This window comes from Rhipicephalus sanguineus, chromosome 11 (assembly GCF_013339695.2).
Source record: "Rhipicephalus sanguineus isolate Rsan-2018 chromosome 11, BIME_Rsan_1.4, whole genome shotgun sequence".
Lineage (NCBI taxonomy): Eukaryota > Metazoa > Arthropoda > Arachnida > Ixodida > Ixodidae > Rhipicephalus > Rhipicephalus sanguineus.
Window position 1 is genome coordinate 65962787 of NC_051186.1, and position 20649 is coordinate 65983435.

At 45.6% G+C, this 20649-nt stretch overlaps 1 protein-coding gene across 6 annotated transcripts in view; it reads left to right on the forward strand.

Annotated features, from left to right (window-relative positions):
• The first annotated feature begins 683 nt into the window (after positions 1 to 683).
• Positions 684 to 20649, forward strand: part of LOC119373622 (uncharacterized) — a 96499-nt gene continuing 76533 nt past the window's right edge. For all 6 annotated transcript variants that reach the window (XR_007414346.1, XR_005179920.2, XM_037643672.2 and 3 more), the window contains exon 1: positions 684 to 862. Coding sequence is in view for 4 of the 6 variants with exons in the window: in XM_037643672.2 (XP_037499600.1) it covers positions 710 to 862 (153 nt within the window). In the remaining 2 variants the exon portion in view is untranslated. The remainder of the gene's footprint in view (positions 863 to 20649) is intronic.

The following is a 20649-nucleotide window of genomic DNA, read 5'->3' on the forward strand; positions in this document are numbered from 1 at the left end:
ATTCGGCTCAAAAATAAACAAAGCGATGTATGCAGCTCTTTGCTGGCTGCTTCGCATTACATCGATTCCCACAGTGCGTGGGATGTGCCGGATTTTTTTGCAAATAGGTTTTCCAGCACCTGCGTGGTTCTGTGGTACAATAATTGACTGCTGCGCAGAGGGCCCGCGTTCAAATCCCATTCGACCCTGGGTATTTTTTTCTTATATTATTTTTTCACGTCTACCGGTTACGCCACCGACAGCGACGGCAACGATACTCACTGCAAGAACGGGCGCCTAAGAGCTGCGCTCTAAAGCTGAGCAAACTCGTATTTCTCTGTGATTCTGAGGTGACTACCTTGAAGTCTCGAATGTTGATCACAAGGGTAGGGGGGGGGGGGTGTTCTGATTCATGCACATTTTCATTTTCTCATTATATTTTTCTTTTGCTGTGCCATAAATGTCTTTTATATTTTAACAAGATATTTTTTTTCATTCCGGCAAGTGACACTCACGCAGAAACCCAAGCCCGTCAACTTGGATAGAATACCATCTCATTCGCCTTTCAAAACGAAAGCAATAGCGTTAAAGAAGAACAAAAAACAAAAGGAAATACGATGCGTGAATTGCGACATGAAATGCTTTATATGGAGCGCTGAAGTGTCAAAAGGTATATATAACCCAGGCAACCGAGGTTTTAAATGATAACCTACGTTTGAAATACGAAGGTATGGCAGCCCTCATTTTGTGTGCAGCAGCACTGTTGACAATAACCCCTTCGACACACTGTAGCGCAGCTCTGGCCACTTCTGATAATGCTGAAGCGCGTACTTGTCCATCCTGCCTTCCCTGCCCTGAAGATCCATCAAATACCATCAAAAAGGTAAGTTTGTTCATACACGAAGCGCTGACAAAGCAATACCGATAGTAGCCTGCATCCATGCTATGCACTCCTCAACATTCCTTGCATAGGTGTCCCTGTCCCCCCAAAATTATATAATATATATATATATATATATATATTATATATATATATATATATATATATATATATATATATATATATATATATATGTTGCGTCTGCGCATGATGGCTCACATGTCCACTTCACCACCCATCAATCTGGCCTGTCCGACCACCTTCAATATAGCGGCTACCGCTTCGACTGATCCTCTTCAATTGGCCACCTTAATTAGCAAAACAAAACACGTGTGTGCGGGCAACACCGTCTGCGAGAAAGCCACATACATCACTGGTATTACTGTGGGGTCGTATGTACGCTGCCGACCAGCGGACCGTTGCCTACCGCCACCTCGTTACCTAAATATGCGTCTGGACAGGTATATTTGTCACATAAAACATTTCTTGGAACGTTCGAATACGAGCGTCTTTGTTTCAGTTTTCTATGTGCCAAACTCGTAGTAAATATTTATGCCTTGTAGGCGACAGATGTGCGTCATAACTTGCAAAAATTCACGGGCAGAAACTGAATGTTGATGTTGGTCGAAAAAGAGAAGTTGTCTAAAAACTTGTAATTTGGAATTTACGATATTTAAGCCATATGTTATATAATACCACAATATCCCATGTAGTGGTGATTTTACTAAATACTTTGTTCTGTAGCACAGGAGAAAGGAAGCCGCCAGAACCAAGACCAAATTCAATTATCATTTCATTCTGTATTGAATACTATGCGCATGCACACAATATCTATTCTTATTTTATAATTTTTGAAGAGATATGCAGAACTTACGGACTATATATTTTTTTTTACTGAAATGCGCCCCGATTCACATTTAAAGGCCTAACGAGGAATGAAAACTTATATAAGTGAGTCTTACTGCGAAACATTAGGCTATATAGCAGCTTTCGAATGCTATGACGATTGCCTCATGACATCGATTCAGGAACAGATGGGGAAAAAATTGAGGCAGCTTCGCAATAGCGGAGCCTGACAGAAGTTTGTTTGTTGGTTTGTTTGCCTTAAGGAGACTCGCTGATACCCACCTGCGCCATTTTTGTTTTTCTTTCATGTATTTGTTCTTTCCTTCTCTTTTTTTTGTATCTGCTCATTTGAATTTCTTTCTTTATCTCTTTTTTTTCTTTTTTGTTTTTTTCCTTTGTATATTTCTATTTCTTCCTATTGTTTTCTCACTGTATCTCTCTCTATATATATATATTATGAGGTCTTGGTAGGGCAGACGTTTATTTGTCCCGAAGGTCCGGCAGCGAACAGGCACGATCAACCCACACTGATGGTGATGATACACGACGAAGATGAGGATGCATAACCAAATGCATCATGATGGTGATAATGTACACATGAAGAAGATGTGCATAATAAATGCCCACACTAATTCCCCCCACGTGAAAGCGGCCAGCCTGGCCGCTGCAGGTCAAGGAGAGGAGGAACGTCGTATGAAGGGCTTGATGCGGGAGACATGGACAATCTCGGTAGTACGGTAACGGCGGTCTGCTGGGTTTACAAGTGGCGTCACGCGATAATTCACAGGTGAAGTCTGTTCCAGAACTGTGTACGGCCCGATAAACCGTGGCTGAAACTTCTCACACAAACCAGGTGTGCGAAGAGGCGTCAAGAGCAGGACCTCGTCACCGGGTCGGAGGGAGACAGCACGATGCGCTTCATCATAAACAATTTTCCTGTCTTGCTGTCTGGCTTCGGTATTCAGGCGAGCACGCTGGCGGCACTGGGCGAGTCGTGAAACGTATTCCTCGGCAGAGGATGGCGACGGATTTACGTTGGAGGTAAAGAAAGAAACGTCCAGAAGGGAAGTAGGGGAACGTCCGTAAACCAGGTAAAACGGTGAATAGCCGGTTGTCCGCTGAATGGCTGTGTTATAAGCGAAAGTGACGAATGGTAAAATCGCGTCCCAGTTTTTGTGGTCTGGTTGAATATAAGCGGAGATCATATCGGCAAGGGTGCGATGGAATCGCTCGGTCAGGCCGTTAGTCTGAGGATGGTAGCTGGAAGCGGTCTTGTGAGTGGTGCCGGAGGATCGGAGAAGTTCGTTCAATAGTTGAGAGAGGAATGCCTTTCCACGGTCACTGATCAGAACACGTGGAGCGCCATGGCGCAGTATAATGGCTTGGAGAACGAAATCGGCAACTTCAGAAGCAGAACCAGTAGCCACAGAAGATGTCTCAGCGTAGCGGGTCAAATGGTCCACAGCTGTCACGATCCATCGTTTGCCGGCGGCAGTGACTGGAAGGGGGCCGAAAAGATCGACACCTACAACTTCAAATGGTGTCGCGGGACACGGAAGAGGCTGCAGTTTACCGGCAGGACCAGATGTTGGTAGTTTTCGACTTTGACAGATAGTGCAAGACCCGACGTACCTGGCTACGCTAGTAGTAATGCCAGGCCAATAAAAACGACTTCTAAGGCGGTCGTAGGTTTTATGAAAACCGAGATGACCAGCAGTCGGATCATCGTGGAAGGCTGTGAGGACGTGAGAGCGGAGAGAGCGAGGTAGAACGGCCACCCAGCGCTGACCGTCAGGATGGTAAATTCGGCGGTACAGCACGGAGTTGTCGAGCTTAAATTGCGAGAGTTGGCGACGTAGCCGCGCGTTAAGTGGACAGGAAGTTCCAGAGAGATGGCCCATGATCCGTCGACAGTACGGGTCAGCTAGCTGGCGAGAGGCAAATTCTTGGTCGTTGTCCGGAGGCAGGTGGTCTATAGAGGCCAGGGAGGGGACCGATGTAAAAGTGGGCGAAGCGGTTGCGGAAGCGCCGAGCGGGGCCGTAGGTAGCGGGCAGCGAGAAAGAGCGTCGGCGTCTTGATGTTTTTTGCCACACTTGTAGATGATATCGAACTCATACTCCTGAAGACGCAGAATCCAGCGACCGAGGCATCCCGATAAGTTCTTGAGTGTGGAAAGCCAGCATAACGCGTGGTGGTCAGTAACAATAGTAAAATGACGGCCGTGCAGATAGGGACGAAACTTCTGCACCGACCAGATGACGGCCAGACATTCCTGCTCGGTGATCGTGTAGTTCCTCTCGGCTGCAGAGAGTACGCGGCTGGCGTATGCAACGACTCGCTCTCGCGAACAGTTGTCGCGCTGCAGAAGAACGGCGCCTAAACCGCGGCCGCTAGCGTCTGTGTGCAGGAGAGTCGGAGCGGCTTCGTCAAAATGGGAAAGAACAGGATCGGTCGTGAGGGCATCCTTCAACATGTCAAAAGCCGATTCACATTCCTGAGACCACTCAAAGGGCGTACCGGAGACAAGTAGCTTGTGTAGTGGTGCAGCTATGGAGGCAAAGTTTCGTATAAATCGACCAAAGTAAGACGCGAGGCCAAGGAAACTTCGCAAGTGTTTAGGCTTCTCAGGGCGAGGAAAGCGAAGCACCGCAGCGGTTTTTTCGGGGTCAGGGCGTATTCCGTCCTTGCTCACGACATGAACGAGGACTTTAATGGACTTGCTGGCGAAATGGCATTTCTTGGTGTTAATTTGAAGACCAGCGCCCGCAAGGCACGACAGAACTTCATCCAAGCGTTGCAGGTGTTGAGAAAACGTTGATGAAAAGACAACAATGTCGTCTAGGTAGCACAGGCAAGTCTTCCATTTCAGGCCACGCAGCACGGTGTCAATCACACGCTCAAAAGTCGCGGGTGCGTTGCATAGCCCGAAAGGCATCACGTTGAACTCATATAGGCCGTCCGGAGTGGCAAACGCTGTTTTTTCTTTGTCATCTTCGTGCATGGGGATTTGCCTGTAGCCGGAACGCAAGTCGAGGCTCGAAAAGTATTCCGCACCTTGTAAGGAATCAAGAGCGTCGTCAATCCGTGGCATATGGTATACGTCCTTCCTAGTGATCTTATTGAGCGCCCGGTAATCTACGCAAAAGCGTACGGAACCATCCTTTTTCCGCACCAGAACAACGGGAGACGACCAAGGGCTGGCTGAGGGGCGGATTATGTCCCGTTGCAGCATGTCGGCTACGTTTTCTTCGATGATTTTTCGCTCGGATAGAGACACGCGGTACGGGCGGCGGTGCACAATCGACGTTCCGTCGGTCTGAATGCGATGTGCTGCAGCGGTAGTTTGGCCCAAGGTGGACGAATAGGCATCGAAAGAGGTTGCGTGCTTGTTCAACAAAGCAACCAGCTGCTGCTTCTGCGAATCTGTCAAGTCACTGCTGATGACTGCTGTAAGGGCGGAGGAAGAAGTACGATCAGCAGTAGAGTGGCCTTTGGAGCAGACAGGCGTAAGAGGCACGACGCATACAGGCTCCGGATCGGCAACGCAGGCTACCGTGGTGCCCTGCGGAAGTAAAATCTTTTCCGATGTTGCGTTCGTGGCGGCGACGAGAGCTGAACCATTGTGGAAGCGAACGACACCCGATGCAAGAGCTATGCCTTTACTAAGGCAGCGGGGTGACGGGGTGACCAATACGTCACCAGAGTCGACGTCGTTGGACACGACCGTTACGATTCGCTGTTCACGTGCTGGCAGCTCGGTATCTGTAGCAGCGACGAGGCGAAGTGGCTTGTAGATGTCGTCGCCGAGCGAGTAGTCTGTGCCGGTAAGGTGGACGACACGTTGGCCACAACAAATAGCCGCGGAAGCAGACGACAGAAAATCCCATCCTAAAATGAGTTGGTGAGAGCACGGGTACAGCACAGCGAACTCTATGTGGTGAAGAATGTCATCGATTAGCACGCGGGCAGTACACAGAGCGGAAGGGCGAATTGTGTTCCCCTGGGCTGCAACCAGTGTAGGTCCATCGTAAGGCGTCATCACTTTCCTGAGACGGGCACACAAATCAGCACGAAGAACAGAAAACGTAGCACCAGTGTCCACCAAGGCATCGACGTGCACTCCTTCAACTATTACAGAAATAATATTGCAAGGGCGTGCTGGAGGAATTTGAGTCCTGTGTGTGAATGCAGTTTTTCCTCCAGAAACTGCATCGCTTAGTTTTCCGGACAGTGGTCAGAGGTGAGGGAGGCAGGCCGAAGCGGAGACGAGGAGCGACGGAAGGGCGAAGGTGAACGGCGTCTGGTTGGCCGATAACTATTGCGCACTTCACTCGATGCGGACGGGGATGGTGACCTACGCGGAGGTGACGAATAACGGTGGCCTTGGTAAAAGGTTCCTCCGGGGAAGTCACGCTCGCACATGTCGTATCCTCGACGCTCGTCTTGCTGGCGCTTGCGGCAAAAGCGTGAGATGTGGCCGCGATAGCCGCAATAGTAGCACGTAGGGCGAGATGATCGCCAAGGCGGGTAGTAGGCAGGGTTTGGGGCACCGGGTGATAGCGCAGTCACATGGGCAGAGGAGGGCTCAGCCGGCGGTGACGGGAAGCTCGCAGGGGGCGCGGCAGCAACCGACGCGTATGTTGATGGCTGCAACGTCGAGTTGGCGTTCCCTAGAGGTGTGGCAGCAACTTGCGCGAATGTTGGTAGGAGGCGAGAAGCAGCGGGTTGAATGTGCGCCGAGTGAGTCAAGGACGCTAGCTCCTCCCTGATGACATCACGCAAGGCCGTGCCGGAAGGCTGACTGGGACACAGCGTAGGCACTGAGAATCCCATGGATCGCAATTCGTCACGTATCAGTGCCCTTATCATGCCTCGTAGGTCTGCGTCCGTTGTAGAACGAGTTTCGTCACTGTCCGGTGGGAGGCGAACAGACTCAAGTTCGTCGAGGCGCTGACACGTTGTGACAACTTCAGCAACGGTAGCCGGATTCTTGATGGCAAGAGCATTGAATGCGACAGTTGTAATGCCCTTGAGAATGTGGCGTACCCTGTCCGACTCTGACATTGATGGATTGACACGTCGGCAGAGCGCAACAACATCCTCGATGTAGGACGTGTACGACTCGCCGAGATGTTGTTTCCGAGCCTCGAGGGTTTTCTTGGCGAGAGCCGACCGAACGGCCGGTGTGCCAAAGACTTGGCGCAGCTGTTCTTTGAAGGTAGCCCAGTCGGGGATGTCAATCAGGTGGTTGAAGAACCACGTCCTTCGCCACACCGGTAAGGTAGAAGGAGACGTGAGTTAGGTTGTACGTGTCGTCCCACCGATTAGCAGAACTGACACGCTCGAAATCGTCCAGCCAGTCCTCCACGTCTTCTCCGCGCAGACCAGCGAAGAGATGAGGTTCGCGCTGGGGGCTGTTACGACGTGTGACGGCGTGGCTTGCGGGTGCCAGAGTGGGGACGGTAGCAGCAGCGACCTGCTCGTGCTGTGACATATTGCTGCACAGCTGGCGCAAACGGCGACCTGAGCGAAGCTCCAGGAGGTAGAGCGGACGAGTAGAGGACGGGGGATCCAGAAGCAACCTCCACCACGTATGAGGTCTTGGCAGGGCAGACGTTTATTTCTCCCGAAGGTCCGGCAGCGAACAGGCACGATCAACCCACACTGATGGTGATGATACACGACGAAGATGAGGATGCATAACCAAATGCATCATGATGGTGATAATGTACACATGAAGAAGATGTGCATAATAAATGCCCACAATATATCTTTCTTTCTCTTCCTTTGATTTTATTCTTTTTCTCTTTCTTTCTGTTTCTGCTTTTCTTTCTCTTTTATTTTTATATGATGTGCTTTACTCTCTATATCATGTGCTTTACGCGACGTCGTGTTTGAAGGCCGCGCTGAAGACATCTTTTGAGCACAGTATGGAAAAGAGCCTCGAGAGGCAACTTGACAGGCTCAAGTCACCTAAGTTTCCGCAGAATCATTTGGCGAGGCTGGCGGAAAGGGTCCTGCAGGACTGTAAAGTGAAGGCAAGAAGTTCTGAGCACGGTACGGGTTCAAAGAAACTACCTGTCGCCAGCATCCCTCTCCTATACGGTGTTTCACATCGGTTAAAGAAAGTGGGAGCAAGGAACGGATGCAATGTTTTATTTTCGGCTGGCTACCATTTAGGCAGCATTTGCGCGGCTGTAGACAGGAAGGTCCAGGGCGGCGAGCAAGACAAAGGCGTTTGCAAGGTAAAGCACAGGGCTAAAGAGGTTGAATGCGCCACGGGTGTGGTGTACGACATTCCGCTTTCGTGCGGCAAGCGTTACGTAGGACAAACCGGGCGTTGTATTAATAACAGGCTGATGGATCATAAAGCTTCACTAAAGGGACAGCCATGCTCTAACTTTTCCTTGCACTGCAGAGAATGCGGCTGCGCACCACAGTTCGATGAGACGTCGGTGGAATCGAGGTTCAAGATAGGGCAGCTCGTGAAATTGAGGAAGCATATCTGATTATCAAAGCTGGTGACGCATGTGTCGCGAAGCCCTCCGTCACACTACTTGCTGCGGAGATAAACAATCGCTGTGTGTACAAGTGTCTTTAACACGGGGTCACATAACCGCATATATATATATATATATATATATATATATATATATATATATATATATATATATATATATATATATATATTATATATATATATATTATGTTTGGTGTTCAATAAATTTTCAGTTGATAGTTTGCGCCGTGTTTCGTTTGCCTTCCTTCGTGTTTTCATTCTTTCGCGCAAAACAGCATTAAGATGAGATACCAACTCGCCCAGCAGGCCTTACTTCTTACCTGGTCCTTTTGCTCCTCTTCACCCTCACATCTCTCCTCCTCACCCTCACTTCCTTTTTCTACCTCCTTGCTATACGGTAGTACACAAGGCTATGCTAGGTTCTGTCAACGTGCCTTGATGGCCGTGTGGTTAAGACCTCGCCTTCGGTTTGTGGGCAGACGGGTTTTCGTCAGAGGGATTTTTTTTCGTCAAGGTTTTCTGTTTCTTTATAGCTTTCTCTCTTTATTGTTCTCTCTGTACTCGTTCGCTCCACTAACCCATCGGGGTTATTACAGGCCGCGCCGGAGAAATCGGCACACGTCCTTTGGAAGCGAAGCAGAAGATGAAAAAGACAGCTGAGAAGAAGAAAAGACGAAGAGAGACGTGCTGATTCATGATGACGTGCTGATTCATGATGACGTGCTGATTCATGATGACGTGCTGATGATGACGTGCTGATTCATGATGACGTGCTGATTCATGATGACGTGCTGATGATGACGTGCTGAAAAGACGTGCTGATTCATGATGACGATCAATTGACACGTTGTATCCCGCCAGAAATGGGCCCACCGAAAAGCCGACGCGTATCACAATGTTTTTAAACATCAATGCGGTTTCTCAACACCGGGTACGACGAATATCGGTGCAACACTGAACGGCGTTAAAAGTCCTTATGGTGAAATGACATATTGTTTCCGAAGAAAATATTGCATCCACAGAAAAGTTGATGACACGATGCCAAATAATATTGGCTAAGAGTTCGAGGCTCCTCTAGAAAAATTCGGCAGAACCCACGTACCATGGGAATCAATGTTATGCGAAGCATGCGCGGGATAGTGACAATGGCGCAATTTTCCACTTTGAGCGAAACGTTACGGAATGACGCTAGAGAAATGTGGACGTGGTGTACGCACACTCCTATGCTGAAGAGTCGCGTATGTATTAAATAACCAATTGTTTACAGTTGCGTAACCATACCAACAGCAATATGGGTGTTACTGACTCCAGACGTGGTAAGCTGATATGTAGTGCTTATATTCTTCCATACTGAATAGCGCGAATGCGAACAGGACGAAGAAGGACTCAAATGCACAGGACAGGCGTTACTCGCAACTAAGCTTCACTCAGGAAAGCTTCCTTAGATATATACACATCCGAGTGGCACGCGCAGGCGCACTGCACGTATGTTACAGTTACAGTTACAGTTATTATGCTCATACTTGGCCGTTATGACGGAGAACGCACGCACGTTTCACGAACCCGTGTGTACGTGTAGAAGGGGTCTTGACAGTTCTTGCACAAGGTCGTTGTCACCGTAATCAGTGAGCACCAGCAGCTGGACCGGACTTGTTAATCAGATCCGTTTGTGATCGCGGCTATGAGGAGTCTTACCCCCGTATTCACAAACGCTCCTCGACTCGAATTTCGTCCTTCACTTGAACAAGTCGAGCACAGCGCCGCTGTTCGACCGAAAATGACGCCGCGCTTCTCAAGAATCGCTGCAGATAATCGCTGATATGCAGTGATTTGTTCCGCCTAGAAACGGCGCTCCCATCGACTTTCTCAAGTCAAGGTGGAGCGTTGAGTGAAGGGACGTTCTTGAATACGGGGGTTAGTGTAGTTAAGTGCGACGTATATTGCAGCTGGTGGAAATCCTGGATGCCTTTTACGATGAAATCATCTATGATGCCTCCTGCCGTGGACGTGGCAGCGAGATTTTTTGTTGCCCTGTCCACATCCAAGCCGTCTTTCACGCAGTATAAGGACCAAGCGTTGTTGGGTCTTGATAAATCAATATTGCAGTCACTGGTAATGATGAGAGGCCTGGTTCCCTCAGAAGGTTTATTGTAGGAAGCACTGACCCCGGTTTTTGCGTAATCCACGAGGTCCACGTTGCGGACCACGTGGACGAGTGTATTGTAGTTGAGCGTCTTCCAGGGGTGTTCTGTTTTCAGCTTCGTCACTTTCCTTGCGTCCGCCGCGGTGGTGTAGCAGTTACGGTGCTCGGCTGCTGACTCCAAGGTCGCGGGTTCGATCCCGACCGCGGTGTTCGCATTTCCATGAAGGCAAGATGCTAAATGCCCGTGTAGTCTGCGACCTCGGTACACGTTAAAGAATGCCCGATAGTGAAAATTTTCGGAGCCCTTCGATACGGTGTCTCTCATAATCATATCGTGGTTTTGGGACATAAAACCCCAGCAATTATTATTATTGTCACATTCCTGTGTGTGTTCGCGGTTACGATGCTACTTTTGACTGTATCACCTGTGGTACATACTCGCATAACATCGACTCTGGTATATGGGTATGCGCCACACGTGACAGAGAAAAAGGGTTTCATGATGTACGTGACAAGTATTTTGCGTTATTCATGTCTTGACCAATGAATCTTGTTCGTCATGCACTGATCCCCTGCTATGCCAATTTTGGTATGTTACAAATTATGAAGACGACCAGAACACCCAGACGTAGGCGCATAGATAGATAGATAGATAGATAGATAGATAGATAGATAGATAGATAGATAGATAGATAGATAGATAGATAGATAGATAGATAGATAGATAGATAGATAGATAGATAGATAGATAGATAGATAGATAGATAGATAGATAGATAGATAGATAGATAGATAGATAGATAGATAGATAGATAGATAGATAGATAGATAGATAGATAGATAGATAGAAACGGCCAAAGTGTCTGAGGTTCGCTAAGGAAGGCTTCGCATTTAAATAACCCAGTATTATTGTTCTAGTCATGACGAAGACAAGTCAGAATCACAATCAGAAATGCTTTTATTCTGCGACGAAATTGTTCGCGGTCCTTCAGGCGAAAAGCTGCACAGTACAGCTTTAATGTGCCGGAATGCCCTCACATGGTAGCAGTAACGCTAAAACCAGCATATATACACATGTTTAACATACATGGAAATATAATACACTATTTTAATGCAACTAAAGAAGTCCAACATGTTGAATAACAGTTGTCTTTTCCTAAGAACACATGATATTTTGAAAGGACATAAAAAATAGATACAATTGTGAGAAGAAATGTCAAAATGCATTGTCATGCAACAGAAACAATGGTACTTAGAACACTAGGAAAAGCACTGCTATAAGCACGACTATTATGGACAATATGATAATACACTGTATATTTATACACTGAGCAAGAAATAGATATTACAAAAGGAAATGCCAAAATGTAAGAACGCCTTTGTTTAGGTATATATTCCGATTTAACAGTACTGTCTAATTTGTTTGCGAGACAAAGTATCTGGAATAAATCTTTCTCCTTCGAATTTATTTAACAACGAAGGTAGGCTATGTCGTAATGACTGCTGAGATAATTTGTACGGCTGTATGGTACGGACCACCTGTCGTGGCTACGGCTGCGCGAGCCAATTTTTGGCATTCCAATCGTGACGTATGCTTTACGAAGGATTTGGTATTGTCGGAGCCAGAATAAAATGAATATAGAGGTCGGTATTCGTAGAAACAAGTTGCACGTAATAAATTATGTTTTCGAAAAATTTGCGCGCTGGGATAAAAATAGGGTACATTCGCTATTTGTATAACTGCACGTTTTTGAATTTGAAGTGCACGAATATTACCTTTTGCACACGTTTTTGAAGTTGAAGTACGCGAATATTACATTTTGTGGTGGTGACCCATACAAGCGCACTATAGTTAAGATACAATTCAAAGAAGTCCTAATATATATGCAATTTTACCTTATCAGGAAATAAATGCTGACAGCGAGACAGCCCACCAGCGGCAGATGACAACAATTTTCAGATTAGTTCACCGTGATGGGCCCAATTCATGTTTACTGAAAACGTCACGCCTTATATTTTGTATTTTCTCAAAATTTCAATGGGAGCGCTGCCTAAGTATAACTCTTGATTGAAGCAAGACTGCCTGCCTCTCGCCTTGAATAATATGACCTTTGATTTCAGCTGTTAAATGTTAGAGAAAACAGTGAAACCACGGTGATACAAATCTCACGGGACCACCAAAATATTCGTATCATCCGAAATTCGTATCACCAGAGCGCATGGAAAATTAGCATGCGACAAAAGAAAGCTGGCGTACATTTTCATTTATTGTTTTTCAGGGCCACAAAACGTCAGGAAGAACCCTGAATACTTGTCAGTTAATATTTTAGATGTCGGCAATCATACGAGCGCTCGTAAATATACGGCCAGTGCGCGTGCATTTAATTAATTAACCAGGTGCGTTGTGACCCGCGACAGCAGTAGCCCCTTCCAATTTTTAGTATGCTTTTTTGATACCATGCTTTTTTGATACCGGAGTACTGCAGCGAAAGTAACGAAAGAGGCGCTTTGACGCGGTTGATCAGGGCCACAAAATTACAGAACCCCGGTCCTGTGTTATGATTTTGTTATCGCGGAGGTATTGGGGATGTTTTTTGGGAGTTTTACGGCCGTGCCCGCAAAAGTGCGACCTCAACGGTCGCTCTTGTTGAGGTTGTGAGGCTTGACTCCTTCGCAAAGACCGTCCTCGCCTGCTCTCGGTCCTCGTCCACCTTACATAGAATGGCTGATGCACGAGGCAGGCACTTGTAAACATAGTACAACGACATCAGCCCGCGTCTTCGCGTTAGAAAAACAAGAAGCATGGCGCTAATGTCATATTTAAACGCGAAGGCACTCAGAGGCACATAAGAACCTCAAAGAATCGCGCGCGCAATCTCGGAGGCCGTGACGCGTCTCTGAAGGTTTATTCTGACCGCAAGAAAAGTGTTTTTCTTACACCGTGATTCTGACAATTTGGCGGTGCGGCTCGCATGCCCAAGCTCGCGTTCCCGCGCTGGCACGTGCTTGACGCGTCTTCCGTGACAGCGCGGACAGCACCTCATCGTACCTGGGCAGTAGCGTACGTTCGTATCAAACGTCGCTGGGTGAAAATCGGTTAGCAACTAACCGTACTCCATTACACGGCAGGCCAATGGGTCTTGGCCGGGAACAACGAAAAATACGTTGAGGTTTCATATGAGGTTTCACTGTATTACGAGACCATGCCGACTGATTAGAAAGAATACTGAGAGATTTCCGCAACAGACCATCAAGTTAATGCCCAGAGACAAACAAACATGTATCGTCAGCATACAGCACAATAATGGCATCACTAACAATTTCAGCAATATCATTTACATATATATTAAGTAAGGTCGATCCCAATAGGCTACCCTGTGGTACTCGTGATTTAATTTCCTGGTACGAGGAGCAGAACTTTTCAATAGCCACACACTAAGTCCGCCCAGAGATACGATCGAAGCAAGTTTGCCACGCCACGGTTACCGTAGCCGTCTAACTTTCTAATTAAAATTTCATGATTTAAATGATCGAATGCCTTGCTATAGTCTATAAATATACCAAAAGTTAGCTTTCCTGCATCAGTGTTATCTTTTGTTGTCTAATATTAGCTGTTTTTTACATAACAACGCTGTCTCTGTCAACCTTCCTGAGAGAGTCTGTGCTGTCAGTCAGGCAGAGTGTTATTCTTAAAAAAAATAATTGATTCGACCTGAGATTACCTTTATAAACCCTTAGGAAGGGCAGATTGAATAAAATTGTCCTGTAGTTCTCCAAGTCATTTCTATCCGCCTTTAAAAATCACTGAAATCATGGCATTCTTCATAGCCCGTGGAAAATGGCCAGTTTCCAGAACATGATTAAACACACATGCAAGGTGGATTGAGAAGACGTAAATTAGAAATTTAATTCGTCTGATTTTATTAACACTCTGCATTAACAGTATTGCTGTTTTTAGGCGCAAAGACGTACGAGAAATCTCAGTGTCACCAGTCGGCTCGAAAAAAATGCTAGGCATACATCAATTATAGAAAAACGGCTATTTGGGCTAGTTCGGTAAAATGCATACTGAAAGGGTTTGCAGCGCAAGCACGGTGGTGCTGAAGGAAAGGTTTAAAGTGAGGAATGGAAAGCAAAGAGGGACGACACGAGTCGTCCCTCTTTGCTTTCCATTCCTCGCTTTTAAACCTTTCCTTCAGCACCACCGTGCTTGTGCTGCAAACCCTTTCAATATACATCAATTAACAGCAGTGCCACTGACCGCGCTATCTGATGACGTCATCATGCTCACGAAGTGATTATTGAAGCATTCAGTGGAAGCGACGCCCGTCGCTTTTTCACTGTTTGCGGTGACTTCATGAAAAGGCTGTTCCACATTTTTTGGTCGTATGATGTCACTGATAATTTTCCACGTTCTTTCTGGATTATGCCTTTGTACCGAAGCGAAGACGGTTTCTTTATAGTGGGATTTAACCTTTCGCACTTCTTTATTTATTACATTCCGTAACTTCCTAAATGCAATGAGATCGCTTTCCTCACGCGTGCGTAAAAATCTGTTCAATAACCTATTTTTCTTACTCATCATCTGAACGTGTTGAGGCTGCACCCAGGGCTTTCTAATCCGCCTCTTTACTTTGCCTGTTTTGAGTGAAAAAGATAAATTATACACACGAGTGAAAATTGACAGGAATTCTCTATATGCCTCACTAGCACGTTTTTTTATATATATCGGAGGACCACTCTGCGCAGTACAAGTGCACAAAAATGTTGCATATTTTTCCTAGATAGGCATCTATAACTCAACGTGGTATCAGGCAAGCATTTTTCATGAACATATATGTGCATATTTTTTATTTTTTTTTATTTATTGAATACTGCAGACCAAGAACTGGTCCAAGCAGGACAGGTACAAGAGGCAGGATATAATCAAAAACACATGTGATAACATATGAATATATCACGAGAAATGGAATCGAAACACCTACTAACAGAACGCATAAAAGATAACATGGCAAAAGTATTACATTAAATGGATACATAACACAAATTAACAGTGCATGTTTTAGCTCTAAGTAACAGAAAATTGGCTAAGATCAGTTAGGCAGTTCCACTCTGATACAGTACGCGGAAAAAAGGAAAACTGAAACGCGTTAGTTTTAGCAAAATACGGGGTTAAAGAATGGGCGTGATGATGGCGTGTATGCCTAGTGGACAGAGGAGATACATATGCATGCGGGTCAAGGGCTAACTTATGATTAACAAGAAGATAAAGAAAGTTAAGCCGGTTTCTTTTTCGCCGTAATTCAAGTGTTTCGATGTTGTTAGCAGTCATGAGTTCAGTCGGTGAGTCCGTAATTTTAAACTTAGAATAAGCAAACCTAACAGCTTTTCTTTGTACTGCTTCCAGTTTTCTAATGTTACATTTAGTAAAGGGGTCCCATACAACACAAGAGTATTCTAGTTTTGGTCTTATGTATGTAAAGTAACTAAGTAGTTTTATGTTAGAAGGAGAATTTCTAAGTTTATGTTTCAGGAAACACAGTTTACGGAAGGCAGCAGAACATACGTTGTCTATGTGTAAGTTCCAAGATACTACGTATGTCGGGCAGAGGTCGCTGATAGAATAGCTGATGGGCCCGGCTGTATAAATCTGTGTACCCGCGTTAACGATGAAAGTATCGAGAACAAGATGCCGTCACACGAGTAGGCGTTGTGATAACAACGCAGAAAACGAGGAAATCCATAAGGTTAGCATCTGCACGTGTCCTAGTGCCATCATAGAGTACGCTAATTTTGAAGTCGCCACCAAGAAGCACTTTGTAACTGGGTGATTCCACGAGAGATCGAACATGCCTGTCCGGTCGCAATTTTTGTTTTGCCTGGGTTTTTTATATGTTATGTGGGCACATTCAAAGTGCACGGAACTGAAAATTTTATTTCCAAAAAACGCTCCCAGCGCGGCAAAAAAATATTTGAAGGTGGCGGCGCGGGCCTCCTGTTTTTGCTCACTGCAATGTTTTCGGATTTCACGGCCGAATTTAGCGCGAGCTATAAATGATGTGTCGAAATTTTTTGTTGCTGGTTTTAATACGCATTACCGTAAATTACATCCATGCTTTTTCTATGCCGTCCTCAAAAAGAAGAAAATGTGAAAAAATGGCAAACACGGCCGAAATGAAAAAAGGGTCCTAAGTTTGAGGCGCCTTGGCGCCTTTGCTACTTCAAACAGAAACTTGAAAACGAATGCAACTATAGAAAAGAGCCTTTACAACATTTATACAGAAGATCATTTTCCTACGGGCAGCGCAAAAAAGAAAACAAATAGTTAAAAAAGCAAGTTTTTTTCAAAAAAGTATATTTTCAAAAAATAAAATAAAAAAAACTCCGTTTTCAACTTTGACGACAATTTTTTATCGATGAGCGCTTATGTCAGTGAACACACGTTTTTAATATCACATGTCCTCATTTGCTTTGTTTACGAGATATAACTGACCAAAATGACCCTTGCTGTGTGTGCTCACTTCAGTGCGACTAATGGTTGCTATTAGCTTGCATTGTGCGTAAATCGCAGGTTTATTTATTCTGCTGCAGCAAAACCTTGCTCTGGTGGCTTTTCGTCAAGAAAATGTGTTCTCAGATTTTATTTGAGTCTAGCGTGTGCAAAAGCGGGCTGCTGCCGCCCTCTAAATGGCTAACGTGTAAACAGTTTGCAGCCTACAACCTCGCCTACAATCATCAGAGTAAAGATGGGCGTGCCTGTTCAAGATATCAATCGCTTCTTCTTCCTGGAGGAATGCCTGGTCTGCCTCATCGCGGTTTAGATGTAGACAGGTTTTCCTTAAGGAACGTAAAGCAATGCAAGCAGACTTCGCAGGTGTCCGAAGATCCTCAGCCTATGACAGTAGCTTCTGGAGGTACGCAACAACAAAAAGAGCAAAGAAAAAAAATTTGCGCAACGAAAACGTTTTCCTCAGCAATTTTCTTTTTTGTGAACGCGTAAATAATCGGCACAGAACAATCGGACGTAGTCATGGGCCGCGCGCATCGCGTGTAGTGAACAGCTAGACCTGGAGCAAGTCGAAACGTTTATACTGAACGGCGCCGCACAAATTATCTCACATGTGCGCAGCTGTCATGAATGCCTTTGCAGAACTGCTCACGGTTTAACATTTTATCACTAAGGGTGTCTAACCGCTTTGAGCTGTAATAATTAATTTGTAGGCCGCACTCATTGTCAAAACTAAGGGTAATGTCCGTCTGCATGGCGCCACCAGTGACCTCTGCTGTCCTCGACGTGGGAAAGCACTTTAGTGAAGTGGCAACAAAACATCATCAGTTGGGCAGTTTCGGCCACTCATGGCTTAATCATGCCGCACCGCACGTTTTCTGGCTGTTGAAACGCTGAGGTAAAGGTCGAGATGATATAGGAAGACGTTATCTGCGACGCCGAAAACATGTGATAGCGGGAAGTGAAATAAACGGCTCCGAAATCATTGAGCTAACTTTTTACAAATGTTGTTTAGGCACAGTGTGCGTCGAATGCGGAAGATGGTTAGAGCGTACAATGCACGTAATGGAAGGGAAGCAAGCAGGCAGTGAGAAAACAACTGCATAACAGCCCGCCTGCTGATTGTGTCATTTAGTTAGATTAAGTTGGCCTTCGCTTCGTACAGATGCTTTATTCTGTGTGCAAGGAGAGTTTTGGCACAGTGACTTAAACCATGTGTTCGCGGTGTCTCGCGTGCTTTTGATTAGCGAATACTGGCGGGGTAAGTTGAGGTTGTAAGCTGCAAACTGCGTACGCGTCAAGCTTTTAGAGAGCGGCAGCATCCCACCCCCGCACACGATAGACACAATTACATTTTGAGAATACATTTTTCTTGACGACAAGACACCAGAGCAAAGTTTCACTGCAGGAAAATAATTAAAACTTGATTTACGTGCAATGCAAGCTGATGACAACTATCAATCGCACTGAAGTGAGCACACACAGCAAGGGTAATTTTGGCCCGTTAAATCCCGTGAACAAAGCAAATGAGGACATGCATATTAACATGGTGTTTTCACTGACATAAGCGCTCCTCGACAAAAAAATGCCGTCAAAATTGAGGCCTCAGCTTTTTCTTTATTTTTTGAAAATGTACTTTTTGAAAAAAACTCGCTTCTTTAACTATTTTCTTCTTATTCTGCGCTGCCTGTAAGAAAACGATCTTCCGCATAAATGTTGCAAAGGCTCCTTGAAATACTTGACACTGTTTCGAAGTTTCTGTGTGAAATAGGAAAGGCGCCAAGGCGCATCAAACTTAGGAAACTTTGTTGATTTGGACCGGGTTTGCCATTTTTTTCACATTTTTTTAATTTTGAGGACGGCATGAAAAAACATGGATGTAATTCACAGTAATGCGTATTAAAACCAACAAAAATATTTTCGACACATCATTTATAGTTCGCGTTATATTCGGCCGTGAAATCCGAAAACATTGCAGTGAGCAAAAACAGGAGGCCCGCGCCGCCACCTTCAAATATTTTTTTTGGCGTGCAGGGAGCGTTTCCTGGAAATAAAATTTTCAGTTCCGTGCACTTTGAATGTGCCCACATAACAAATAAAAAACCCAGGCAAAACAAAAAAATCACAGCATATCCACGGAGTGAATGATGATGAGTGGGCGAAGCTGCGGAGGTTCATCGGTAAACCGTGAATCTTCCGTGAATTCTGCCCAGTACATCATCACCGACGTGAGATCGGGCGCGTTTATACTAAAGGTTCGATGAGTTATGACGACTTGCAGCTCACTTTAATTTTACATGTACGCTGTGAATTTTCATTGTTTAGAAAACCATTGCTTTAGAAAACACCTTGCGTCTTTCGTTAAGCAGCTGGCGTCTTTTTCGTTTTGCTTTAGAAACATCTGGCGTTCTTTCGTTTTGTTTTTACAAAACATCTGGCGTCTTTCGTTGGTTTATTTCATCAATCAACGGCGTTTTGAACAAAATTTTTATTGTTTAATCACGCACAGGAGAAATCTCACCAGGCACTACCTTGGAGGTAAATAATGGCTGCTAATGGGAATGAGAGACAGAAGAAGTCGGCTTTTAGCTAACACTTACACTTCTACAGAGACAGAAGAATTCGGCTTTTAGTTAACGCGCACGCTGCGAATTTTTCATTGTTCAACAACGCACAGGAGAAATCTCCCACCGGCACCACCTTGGAGGTCAAAGGGTAAGACTTGTTACTCACTACTACGAGCACGACGAGGGACGAACGGGTGCCGAAGGAGCTTCGCCCCTAAAATTGCGACCGGACAGGCATGTTCGATCTCTCGTGGAATCACCCAACTGTGAAAAGAAGCATGCTCTAAAAGTGTTTAAGTGAATTTTAAGAAATTAGAGATAGTATACCAGTGGTGGTCGATAAATCACGACAAACAGAACGTTGTCCGATTTCGCGCTCAGCACTTCATGATGAGGCGTGGTGCAGGTGAATTCCTCTAGCATATAGCACTGTATGCCGCGCTTAACATGCAGTCCAACTCCGCCCTCACATTTTCCAGCGCGAATAACAAAAAAGTGCCTATACCCGTTTATGAAAAGCTTTTCACTGTGTACTTGATACCATGTTTCAGAGGACCTATTAACGTCAAATGAAAAAGCAAACTTAGCAAGAAACACAGCTAGAATATCTTCTATCTTGCTTATGAGCGAGTGAACGTGAGTTCATATGAAGGGCAGAAATATTTCGTGCGTGAAAAGGAAGGGGTATTTGAGAAGGTAAGTTAAATTCTGGATACATTCGGAGTCAAAAGGAAGATGAAAGCTTGAAGATGAAAGGCGACGACATCCACGAGCGAATGTCGCGCCTTGGTGGAGCGAGAGCCATCACGGCGGAGTGCTTTCGCACGTTAACGGCTCAAGCTACGAACCTCTGCCGCCCGCGTATCTGAAACGCGGTGTGATAGTGTAGGCATGAGCACAGGCGCAGGTTACCCCATTACTGGGGAGTGGACGCCTTGCCCTATCTCTCCTCAAGTGACGACGCTTTGAAGTATCGCATGACGCGTACACTGTAAAAAACCTTGCCCCTAGTTTACGTACAAAGTGAAAGGAAAAAGTTGCCGAACACCTTTCTGTTGCTGAAATATAGCTGTTTCTTTAAACGAAGTCTCCTCAAAATCTTCTGATAGTAATAATATCTGGGGTTTAACGTCCCAAAACCACGATATGAAGAATGTTGTACGTAAGGATTCCAAGAAACGTTGTACGTAATCGGTTCTTAGGAA